The following is a 12577-nucleotide window of genomic DNA, read 5'->3' on the forward strand; positions in this document are numbered from 1 at the left end:
TCAGGAATCGATTGGTGTGCTCAGAAACTTCATCAAAGACGGTCTTTAATTAATATATGACATTTCAATCAAAACGATTATTCAGAATTCCATACTTGAGATTTCCGACCCTGTTTTTTACATGGCAAATAATGTAAGAGAGGCCTCGGGGAAAGAAGTTTTGCTCTCCAAGTCAGAATCGGACGCTCCTCATTATGCACTCGGAAATAATTAGGCCGTCTATCTGCGCAAAAGTTGTATATTTATCGAAAGCGCAGACGAGGCAAACAAGTCGGTCTGTGTTTGCTCTGCTGTCTCTCTTTCTGCTTTCGGCTCGTTATTGAGGAGCGCACTTATACATATTTCTCATGTCTCTGCGCCAAATGAGCTCGACGAGAGATAACCCCAGCGCCAACTTTTCGTCATTCAGCAAGCACGCAGCAGCAGGCGGCGCTCCGTTTCAACTTTTTTGGACGCAAGTAGGAGAAGTGACGCAGCTCGCCTGATTAATAAATAATTAGCCAACTACTCGAAAACTAAGAGGACAGACAGACCGCAATTTAAACGAGATGATAATTTTATAAAATCGATTTAAAATAATATTAAAAATATATATAGGCTTCAGGATTACAATTTTTTAGAATTTTCCTTTAAAAAATAGAAGATGCCCAAAAACCAGAAGTTAAAAAATAGATTTATTCAATTTTTCTCATTCAAAACATCAGGAACTTTTCATAAACTAAAGATTTAAAATTTTAACCATTTTTAGTATCACGTAAAAATTAATGGCTACCATAATTACTTCAATAACCAGTTCCAGGATTGTCATTCGGCAGTTTTGGCATTTTATTTGAGCTTTAAAGTGGTGAAAACCTATAAAAAGACACCAAGTTCGATGAAATTGGAAATTTTTGAAATTTTAAATCTCAGGGTCCCGTCAGGTACCGACCCTGAAGATTGCTATCGACCTTCCTAGGTCTATCCTAGGCCCTCTTGGTGTTTCTAAGCAAATTAAATGCGAAAAATACACTTGATGAACGAGAGGCGAACTGCGCATGCGCGACTGAGCAGGTTTTTAAAACTTTAAATGAGAATTGCAGCAAACCTATCATAATTGCACTTTTGAAACTTGGTGTGCTTGTGCAGAATTTCACGGGCTACATTTCAGCCCTGAACCCCGAAAAAATCTGAGTGGTCTATCATCCCTTAATTTTGAATTTTCTGAAAAAGGTCACAAAAGGTGACCTTGACCTTCGACCTGCGAAGTTCTTGTAAATTGAAAAGTTGCTCAGAATCGAAAACTAGGTTGGAAAGTGAAAATTGCAGGGTGATATCTCAACGCAGTCAAGAGTTACAGTTTAGAATTTGATATTCGGGGATTTTTGAGACACCGAAAAAATAGGAAACGCCCCCATTCCTGAGATTCAAACCCGGAATTTCATCACACATTAACAAGAAATTAAAAAATTCCATCCAATCAACCTCCAAAGTCACGTTAAGTTAAATTATTTTAATTTTTTAATATTAAATTTATTTTTCTAAATTTTTTAATTTGATTTTTATTTTTAACAGTTCTAATATTGTAATTATTTAACAAATTGATTCTCTTATTACAACGAAAAATTGTTTATAGAAGGCTATAACAGGTCTAACCTTTTAAAAACCAAGCGGAAAATTTAACAGCAAATGTGAAACATTTATAAATGTACATACAAAAATTAAATTTCTACGAAATAAACTTTTCCCTTTATCTCTCTGTGGAGCAAAACCCCAGATGTAGCCGTTCGGCGGAGCTGCAGTCGCTGTATGGAGCAGGGAGCCTGGGCACTCGCGTGTGTCGGGGGCGGCTGCGGGAGTGCGCCGGCTCGGAGGCGGCAGCGGCGGCGGCGGCAGTCAGGGCAGTCAGTCGGTCGGCGGCCACGAGCCGAGCTGTGCGTTGCTGCTGTTCATTCGGTGGGTCGGTGCGTCTCTCGATCTCGATCTCGTGGGGTTCGCGTGGAATGTGAGCATGTGTCCGCGGCCGAGGCGATCCGGCGCGCAGCTGTCCCGGCTGAGCGTGCTGCTGGGCGTCGCGGCCACCGCCGTTATGGCCCTCGCCGTGCTCACCAACGTGTGGATTTACACGCACGAGCCGGTGCGGATGCCCAACTCGGACGCCACAGTCGCCGCCACCTTCAAGATCGGCTTCTGGAAGGTGTGCTCGCACTTCAAGCGCGGCGCCAACATGACCAGACGTGAGTACACGCTTGAATTTTAACAATTAACAGGCTGGCAAATTGTTTTTGTCGACGAAAAAATGTTTTAAAGTGGATAGGACTCCTGGAAAAAATGTTAAAAAATAAAATAATATTTATTTTATGAGAAAATCTGTTACGAAAAATTAAATTTCGTTTAAAAATCTCTAGAAAAACGATTTCTTGCAATGTTTTGAAGTTTTTGATCCTCAAAAAGACTTAGAAAATTTTACAACTCGAATACAGAAATGCGTTTGGTGCTAAGAAATTTTATTCAGTTGATTTTTATTATTTAAAAAGGGAGATAAATGTGAAATTTTGCTGTTAAAAACAATTTGGAACCAAAATTGATTTTTTTCTGAAATTTTCTGGACTTTCCATCAATTTTGATATTTTTAAAGCGTCTTGAACGCTCCCTAAGACCAAAATTTAAATTGTTCAGGGTTAGAAAAACCTGGATTTAAAGCGTTCTCTATTTTCGTGAGTGGGAAGACATGATTTTTATTTTTAAAAATGTTTTATTTTCAATTTGGTGCATGGAATAACCTAATATTCTAGACCAAAAACATTTAAATGATTTAAAATCCGTACAGGAAAAAATTAAAAGTCACTATTTAAAGGAGATCTGTTCTTAAAATATAAGGGAAATCATTTAAAACATTTTTCTCCGCCTTTAAAAAATTTCCAAAATTAATTAAGCTACAAAATCTACTGTCCAAAACAATTTGGAGGTGAAATAAAAGTAAATTATTTCAGCAGAAGCAAAATTTGAAGATATAGAATAAAAAACAATTCAATTTTGAAGAAAATTGTAAATATTTTTATTTTTTTTCGATGCAAATTTTAAAAGAAAGATTAAAAATTAATTTATTTGGAGATAAGATGGTTAAAAAGATAATTTCGGCTCTGTTTTGCAATAAAATGAGGGCATAGTTAAATTATAAACCTCAAAACAGACCATGATTTAATTGCAGATTTTTACTCCTCGAATCCCGACAGTTGATTAAACTTTTTTCTAACTATTTAAATAAAATTATAAATTAATCAGGCCAGCCGGGGACTAATTTTCCTAATTTTTATAAAAATCTACAACATCAAAGTGGTAAAAAACGTAAAATTAAAGGGAGAAGTTAGAGATGAAGATATTTTTTGGGCAGGGGGTGAAAATAATCTCGCGGAGATCTTGAATAATTCTTCTTTTAATCAGTTTAAGTCTCTTGTCGATTATGACTAACAGAATAAGGACTTTAAATAGAATTTAAATCATAATAAAATTCTCAACAACAATATTAAATTTAAGAACTTTGACAAATTAAAATTTAAAGAGAACACAATCTGAATTGAATGGTGGAAAAATTCGAATTAAAATAAGTATTTTTTCGATTTATTCGGTGCCTTCACAACTGTACTGCTCGCAACTCTGGTGAAATCTGATTTAAATTAAAATTCTCCGGAAATTTCGCCGATTTTTCTTTAGTTTTCTCCTTGCAAAACCCCTTTAAAACCTCTAACTTTTAAAGGGAAGCTCGAGAAAAATGATTAACTACCTCTAAAAAGTCCAATTTAGTCAAAAATTTCTATTTTCATCTTTAAAAATATTAAAAACCTAAGAAATTTAGTCATGGATGCAGAAAGAAAACGTTAAAAGCTGCCATTAAATAGAAATAATATAAATTTACCTCGCATTTGTTCTGGAATAACGCTTTTGGCGTATTAATACGCGGAGTTGACCTGGAATCGCGCGCAAGAAGAAGAAGAAAACCATCGGAAGCAAATGTTATTAAGGAACAGATAGAGCGAAAATGACTATTGCATGTTTGTAATGTCTACAAAGCTCATTTGCGAGAGAAAAAAGTTGATTCATTCGCGTTTGCGGGCACGCCACGAATTGGAACGCGTCCAACTGGACCCTGCGCTTCAAGAGGCGCGTTTAAATCCATTTTCGGAGCCGATTTTTTGTTTGTTTTTATCGGCGGCCGATTTGTATGCAGATTTTGCCCGGGCGCTTTGTGTGTGCATTTGTTTATTCGTTTCTTTGTTGTTGCACAAGCTATGCAAATTGGGCGAACCCAACAGTTATGCAGATTAAAGAGTGTGCTGTGTTGCTTTTGCACGCGGACATCAAGCAAGAGTCGATAAAATAACGCAGCGCAGCCCCAGCCTTTAGCTGCCGGCCCTTTGAGCCGAGCCGAACATGCAAATTTTCAATTTCGTTTGTTTGTTCGCGGAGGATCGGTTCTAAAGGTCCATTTTTGGGAGTGATGGGACCGGATACTTTTATTTATCTAGAAAATAGGATAAAACATTTTTAAAGTATAGAGCTTGTAAAATATCCTGTTTAAAATACTATCGAAATATTTGGAAAAATGGTTGTTTATTTCACCAGAAGGGAATTTGATAGAGCGTGATGGGATTGGATCGAAAACAAATGAAAAATCCTGACCAGTTGCATAAACCCTTAGTTATTGAAGCCGCCAACAGATGGCGCAACCATACACTTTCTTAAAAAAATTTGTTTTAAGCGGTTTTAAGGCATTTCCGCTGCGATTTCAGACTCAATCTAGCTATTTTGCTTTTTTATAATTAATTTGCTTTTTTTGACGTGCTGAAAACCAAAATCGGTTCAGCCATTCGCCGTAGAAACGTTGGAAAATATTTTTTTATTTCAAAAAATAGTTTTTCACGATTCTATGGCGATTGGCTGAACCGATTTTGGTTTTCAGCACGTCAAAAATTAGCAAATTAATTGAAGAGTGCACAGTAGCTAGATTGAGTCTGAAATCGCAGCGGAAGTGCCTTAAAAGCGAAAGTCTACGGTGGCGCCATCTGTTGGCGGCTTTGAACACTTACGGTTTATGCAACTGGTGAATTAATTTTTCAAAAAAATCCCATGAAATTTTACAATCTGCTAGAGTTAAAGCAAAGCTTTTGAAATAAATCTAAATTTATGGTCAAATCGGCATGTGCTGAATTAAGAATTAGGTCTTCAGCTTTAATTTCAGGGCCTTCAAATTTCCCACTTTTTTCGGAAACACAATTTTCTGGTAAAATCTGGAATTATCCTGTTGCTCGGTCCTGATTTCATGAATCCACCAAATTGTAGAGTTGAACTGTTGCTTAATTTCACAAACAATGAACTTATTATTAACGTTATATTAATTGTTGACTTGTAAAGCTGCTCTTTACAATTATTTAAAATTGAGTTTCTCATGAAAACAGTCGTTTTCATTGTTTCTAAATTCATTTCGTATTAATTTCCTTCCTCATTTCTAATCAGAAATGTAAAATGCAACATAACAATGCATGGCCTGAATTTTAAATTAAGCATTTACGTTATTAAAAATAAGGATTTGTATCCAACGCGAGAAAAAGGGTTTAACACTAAATTCTTTTCGTCTAAAATAGTTTTTTTAATCACTCATTCTTCAAAATGTCCGTTATTTGTAGAAATGTTAAAATATATTTTTTCCATTTCGGCTTAAAACTTCATATTACGAGAACTAATACTAATACGATGTTCCCATGACGATTGTAAGCTTCAGAAAATTCCGATCGTCTAAAATTCAGGCAGCCTGATATTTGAATTTCCTCACAAACATGTATCCACCCACCAGACAAATCCGATTTTCTCATTTTCCTCGCAGAGAAAATGATTTACACAATAATCTGGGGCTGGAAATAGACAGAATAATCTCTCTTCAATAAAGTAATCCTCTTTTCTGGAGGCTGTTTGGCTCAAATTTTCCTGAAACGCCGGATTAACTCGAAAATCAGGTGCTAGAGGTGTATATTTTCTAATTGCAAATTTGATTGCCTGCCGCGCATTTTGTCGCCACTTAAAAGCAGTAAAATGGATTATGTGTATGAGCACGTCGCTGGCTGGATGGCTGGCTGCTCTCGCGGTTAAGTGCATTTCGCAATGCTGCACTCGAGGGTAGCTCCGCATGTGCAATGCACACTTTACGAGCATTACTCCGACCGCCCGCTCGTCCGCCGGCGCCGCGCCGACAGCTCTCTAACACGAAGCCACGAATTTATCTTCTGGCTTTCGGATTACGCTAAGTCATTAAAATTTATCATCGTATGTATAATAATGGAGAACGCGGAAATAGGCATGATTTTATTTTAAGTTGTCACCCGTCAGTTAGAAAACGATTTGCATATTACAAAATGGCCATTGCGGATGTATGGGAGTGAATTTGGAAAAAAATTCTTAACTGGAAGCCATGGTTTTTATTTCTAAGACGTGGCGTAAAAATTCCAATCATTGCGTTCTGATCAGTTTAAGTTAAAGACAGACAATTAAGCGGACGCCATTTTTTCTTTCCTATAGGAACCACATATGTATATGTCAAATTCCTCTGGTAAATCGCTTAATATTCTGCTTTTGATTAGCAGAAACCCGCTAAAGCGCGAACCTATCAATTCATAACCGTGCAGAAACACATTTAAAGTCGATTTAAACCTATTTAAAAGGCGCAAATTGGAGAAAACAGCAAGAATTCTCTGTTCAAAAAGTTCCTCAATGCTGATTGGCTTGACGCAACGCGCATGTCCGTGGTTGCCTAGCAACAGCTCACGTTAGTTGTGCATTGCGCGTTGTTTATTGAAATACCTCTGGTATATCGCTCATAATTCTGCTTTTAATGAGCAGAAAACCGATTATTCGGTCTCTACTCGCAGCTTAAGAGTCGTTTCATCGATTAAAAATCCCATAAACCCATTATAAAGTCGATTTAATCCGATTTATAACACGGAAATCGGAGAATACAGCAAGAATTCTTTACTCAAAAAATTCTCAACGCTCATTGGCTAGTCAGCAGCGTCCGCGGTTGCCTAGCAACGACGGACACTTGTTGTAAGCAAAGAATTCCTGCTCCTTTTTTCGATTTACGCATTTTAAATCAAGTTTCAATGCGTTTCTGCGATTGAAAATTGATAGAAAAACTCTTAACCTGTAATTAGAGACCAATAAATCGGGTTTCTGCTCATCAGAAGCAGAATGAAAAGCGATTTACCAAAGGCATTTGAAAAAAAAAACGCGGAATTAACAACACTAAACACTGCTGTTGCTAGGCAACCACGGCCTCCAGCCAATCAGCGTTATGAATTTTTTTATCAAAGAATTCTTGCTGCATTTTCCGATTTGCGCGTTTTTAATTGCATTTAATTCATCTTTTAATGCGTTTCTGTGATTAAAAATCGATTTAAAAACTCTTTAGCTGTAATTAGAGTGCGAAATATTGGTATTCCACTCATTTGCAGCTGAATGGTTAGCGATTTAAACGCATTCAAATAGGCAATTTGTTGGTCACTTCTGCCACGCGCGTTGCCTATCGACGCTTTTGTCACTTTTTAAGGTCTCTATATTAATTAATACACTGGAGTTAGACGAAATTAAAACTCTGTAGCCCAGCAAGTAGAGACCAAAAGCAATCAACTGGCAATAATTATGCACGAGGCATTTATATCGCTTTATGGTTCTTAAATGAAAGGAAAAATAAAGCATTTGGCAACTTATAAGTCTCCTTAAAAGGTCTCCAGTTTGTGGAGGGCATTTCAACCCCTGTTTGCATTGGAAATTTACACGGAATGCATAATATAAGCGTCGAGTGCGAGTGCATTAACCTTTATCCAGGATTTGGGAACTGGCTTCCCTTCTAGTGCATCTCGCTGCAGAGCGGAAGACGTTCGTTCGTTCGCTCGTTCGTTCGTTGTGTTGATTACGGAGCGGCCGCGTTTAAAACAAATGGCCCGAGAGAGAGCGCGAGCTGGCGGGTGGGGGTGGAGCGGGGGTGGCGAGGCGCTAATGCAAGGTGATCTGTGAAATATCGCCGCGATGTGTGTGGCATACGCGCCGAGCGAGAGCGGCAAACTTCGCACCTTGCAGGGGATTTGCGTGACGTCATTGGGATTCATAATGCAAACACACACCCCTGGCCGCCCCCTGCGAGTAGAACATCATCCCCTCGTCGGCCCAGAGACGCACACATATACACACACTGCTGGGCCACGCACGCGACAGATTTATCCACTCTGGCTTATTGTTCCAGACAAGACACGTGATTTTTGTTTGGAAATTAATTGTTTTTGTTTATTTTACACCCACCAGGGGCTTGATTCACAGCGGGAAAGTCGCTTGGAATATTTATCATGAAAATGCCTTGAGCACAATTAATATTTTTGTTGTTATTTCTTTAGTAACAGCTCATTAGCCCGGTAATTGGCGAATCGACCGTTAGATGGCACATCAGGCTAACGGAAATGTAACGAAATACGCGGGAATGAAATTATTACGCCGGCACGCCCCCTTTTTAACGCTTCTGATTGGCCGCTGGACTGTCTCCTGATTGGCCTCCATTATTTCGACGCCATATTGACTTCTGACAGGCGGGAATCAACACAAATCGCAATCCGGATCCCGATTGGTTCCATCAGGTATAGTTAGGCGATCGCAGCGCCACTTTTAGAGAATTAATAGTCACGAATCTATAGGAAAGAGCGGTTTTATTTAAAACATTCAACGATTTATCGCGTTTTTACGCCCATCAACGGTTTTTAAAAACACATCAGGGCTATTCAAATGTGGCCGTTTGATCTGCTTTTAGCCGTCGACCACGAAATGGGCATATATTTATTTTTTTCCGCAGACTTGCGTGCGGGCGGGCGGCGGAGAAGCTTTTTGCAGGAAGCAGGCGGCAGGCAGGAGCAATCAATCGTTTGTTTATCTCCGGCGACGAGACAAAGCGCGCCAGACTACATGACAGCTCTGTTTTAAGTGATTGTTAGCGCTCGCGAGAGAAGCAAGCAAGAGAGAGAGAGAGAGAGATTGACGCACTCCGACGCGAGCTGCTGCTGCATCAGCGAGAGAGGCAGGCAAATTACTCTCGCGAGTGCCTATAATGGACACAATCCGCTCATCCGAGAGCTCACGCCACGCTCGGCCAACGCGCTCGTATTCATGAACTTCAATTTATTTTGCTGTAAATAAATTTGGAGATTGAAAAATCAAATGGGTTTCAGTCTAAGAGCCTTTGTTGAGGACTAAAAATTGTCTAGAAATTTTATTTCTTTACTAAAGGCAATTTAAAACTAATTTTCGTTGTTATTGAAGTCCCCAAAAAATAATTAAAGAGAGTAAAAACATAATATTTTGACCAACGGGATCCAAGTTGCGATCTGTGTTGGTTTCCCGCCGGTCAGAAGTCAATATGGCGTCGAATTAATCAGGAGACAGTCCAGCGGGCAATCAGAAGCGTCAAAAAAGGGGCGTGCCGACCTAGTAATTTCATTCCCGCGTATTTTTTACATTTTCATTAGCCTGATGTGCCATCTAACGGTCGATTTACCAATTACCGGGGCAATCAGCTGTTAGCAAAGAAATAACAACAAAAATATCAGTGGTCAGATTGAAAAGTTCGCCAATTTTGAAGCTGCGCAGTAAATTTGTGCGCATCTTAAGCATGCGCAGTATGTTCAGTTCGCTTTTTCATCTCTCAGGGAGGCTGAAACTCATCACTGCGCATGCGTGACCTAATTTAAAACCTTCTGCGCAGTCATAATTCCCACCGGGGGCTGGGTTGCAATCTGTATTTGATTCTAGCCGGTCAGAAGTCAAAATGGCGTTGAAATAATGAAGGCCAGTCAGGAGACAGTCCAGCGGCCGATCAGAAGCGTCAAAAAAGGGGCGTGCCGACATAATAAATTCATTCCCGCGTATTTTGTTACATTTCCATCAGCCTGATGTGCCATCTAACGGTTGATTCGCCAATTACCAGGCTAATCAGCTGTTAGTAAACACAAATATTCATTATTTTCATGATAAATTTTCCAATCCAATTTAATTTTACGTTTGTAACTTTCCCCAATAAAAATACAATTTTCTGCACGTTGGTTCTCGTAGTAAAGCAGTAATCTGCAGTGCGTATTTGCATGGTCTTGCGGTGCACGTACGTGCGATTGTGCCGAGTGCGTGCGTGCGGCAATTAGCCTCGGCTAACGACGCAAAGCTGCTTACTGCGCACCCAGCGAGATTCATCCCGCTAATTTCGCTTGCTCTGCAACGCGTCACGACCCTAATCCCCTCGACCCCGTTTGATTGCGACGTTGAAAAATACGCACTGATCGGCACTCACGGCGTGACTTGCCATCAAATACACGCCTGAAAATCGAGGATTTGGATCAATCGTGTCCTAAATTAATTCTAAATCAGTGTTTTTATTTGGATGATTTGTTTTAGCGATATGGGAAATATTTTTTAAATTAGTAGAAAAATTAATTTATTAATTATTTCTCAATTTTTGTTTCATAAAAATAAATGAATAACTATTTTCTAAGTGTACAGTACAGAATAAGGCCCTTTAAATGCACAGATTTGACGTATATCTCTGGAAGAAGACATTAACTCGTGAAAAATACGAGAATTTGAAAAGTGGGCGTAACTAGTACCCTCAAGAGCGGCAAAATCTAAAAATTTAACGGTTATACAGACGTTTTAAAGAAAAATCATGAATTAATAAGTTATAAATGCCAATAGAGAGCATCGTAAACATCAAATTTGATTTACCATGGCCCTTGAGGGACATTAAATGTCGTAAATTTTGAATAAATGTCTATTTTTCGTAAATATATAATTTTTATGGCTTAAATTTAAACTCCAGAGGTTCTAAAACACCAGTTTTTCCGTGTGCTGATCCTCAGGGTAACGTTAGGGTTGGAAAAACACCTAAAAAACAACCCCTGGCTAAAAATCTCGAATTAAAACTCTCTTTTCAAAGAGAAAGCTAAATCGGATCTCTTTTGGCATTTAGCTCGCCCGATTTCCTCGCATTGCAGAGCATCAAAAAAGAACTCGTGTCGAGTGCGTGCGAGCTTAAAAAGCGGCGTCAAAGGTCATCGTCAGTCGTGGGCGGACGGGCAAAAAGGGCTTTCGGGTGTGCGGCGCGGCGGCTGCCTTAATTACGCGCCGCCCGAGCCGGCGATCAAAGTGGCAAAGGCGCAGGTGGGCCGGCCGGCCGCATTCCCTTCTCGGCTCGCTGCCGCGTGATGAAGTGTCCGACCAACTCGCTCTCGCCATGCATATTTTAAACTTGCATGCACACACCAAAGCCGAAACTACTCGAGTCCGCAGGGAATTCTCTGATCGACTCCGCACGCATTTTGGACTCGAGTGCTCTTCAAAGTTTGCTATACGCGAATTCTTGCTTCAACTTTTTGCACCGAATTCGGCTGGAGAGCTTTATTTTGGAAAGGCAGCAGTTTCAAGAGCTTCGAAACTGTGAAATGTTGAGCAAAATGTCTGGTTGTCAGCGGAAGAATGCCTCTAATGCCAGTTAAATCTTTCCCGCGTCAATAGAGTATCGATTTAATCACCGTCTACTGTCTTTGATGAAGTTTCTGAGCTCACCAATCGATTCCTGAGGGACGAATTAGGTAAAGTGGATGTTTTTTCCGGCCGAAAGGGCCAAGAGTGGCGTGCGAACATTTTTTCCCGCCAAAACAATATGAATGCGAGCACTGCGCATGCGTCAGAGCTGGCTGGATGTGACAAAGAAGTCATTCGTACAGGTGGTCTCTCTGCAAGTGCTCAAACCAGCTCTCACGCATTCGCAGTTCTCGCAAATACGTTAATTTAGTTTTGGCGGGAAAAAAGTTCGCACGTCGCGCTGCACTTTTTGGCCGGGAAAAATATGCTTTTTACCTAATTCGACCCTCAGGAATCGATTGGTGAGCTCAGAAGCTTCGTCAGAGACAGTCCTTTACAGATATCTTCAAAATATCGAACGATTTAACCGTTATTTCTGAAAGATTGATGAAATTTACTGTTTAATGAACTAGAAATACGCTTTAGTCGCAAATAATAGTTTATTAACTCTTGAGATAACCTTTTTAACCCTTAATTTTATTAGGGGAGGTCAAGACAAGTCTCACGGTGTGCAGAAACCGCGATTTAGTGATGACAAAATTTAAAAAAATATCGAATATTTCCGTTTTTTAGTGAAAATTCATTTTTTTAATGAAATCTTGACGAATTGTAGCACAGTTTAATAATTAAAAAATTAGAGGATCTATAGAGGACACATTGTGTCCAAAATTATTTATAAAAAATGTCAAGGGCATAAATTTCACCGACTGATTCATTCTGTAATTATTTCCCCCCTCTAAACTCTAAATCCATCCTTTGAACAAAAGCAAAAAATAATTAGTAATAAATCACGATCAAAGAGTAATTTGCGGATCCAATCGGGATAGAAATGGAAATGAATATGAAACCTTTTAGTCCCGAACAAATAAATTTCGCCCAAAAGCATATCCACAAAATTTATATATTTAAGCGAAAAACATCAGTTTCGCCGTTGAAATGA

General features: G+C 39.2%; 1 protein-coding gene across 1 annotated transcript in view; it reads left to right on the plus strand.

Annotated features, from left to right (window-relative positions):
- The first annotated feature begins 1906 nt into the window (after nt 1-1906).
- The window catches only part of LOC135941856 (voltage-dependent calcium channel gamma-5 subunit-like), a 306279-nt gene continuing 295608 nt past the window's right edge, over nt 1907-12577 (plus strand). Inside the window, exon 1 of the mRNA XM_065487605.1 lies at nt 1907-2213. Within this exon, the coding sequence (XP_065343677.1) occupies nt 1988-2213 (226 nt within the window). The 5' untranslated portion in view covers nt 1907-1987. The remainder of the gene's footprint in view (nt 2214-12577) is intronic.

This window comes from Cloeon dipterum, chromosome 4 (assembly GCF_949628265.1).
Source record: "Cloeon dipterum chromosome 4, ieCloDipt1.1, whole genome shotgun sequence".
In the NCBI taxonomy this organism is placed as follows: Eukaryota; Metazoa; Arthropoda; class Insecta; order Ephemeroptera; family Baetidae; genus Cloeon; species Cloeon dipterum.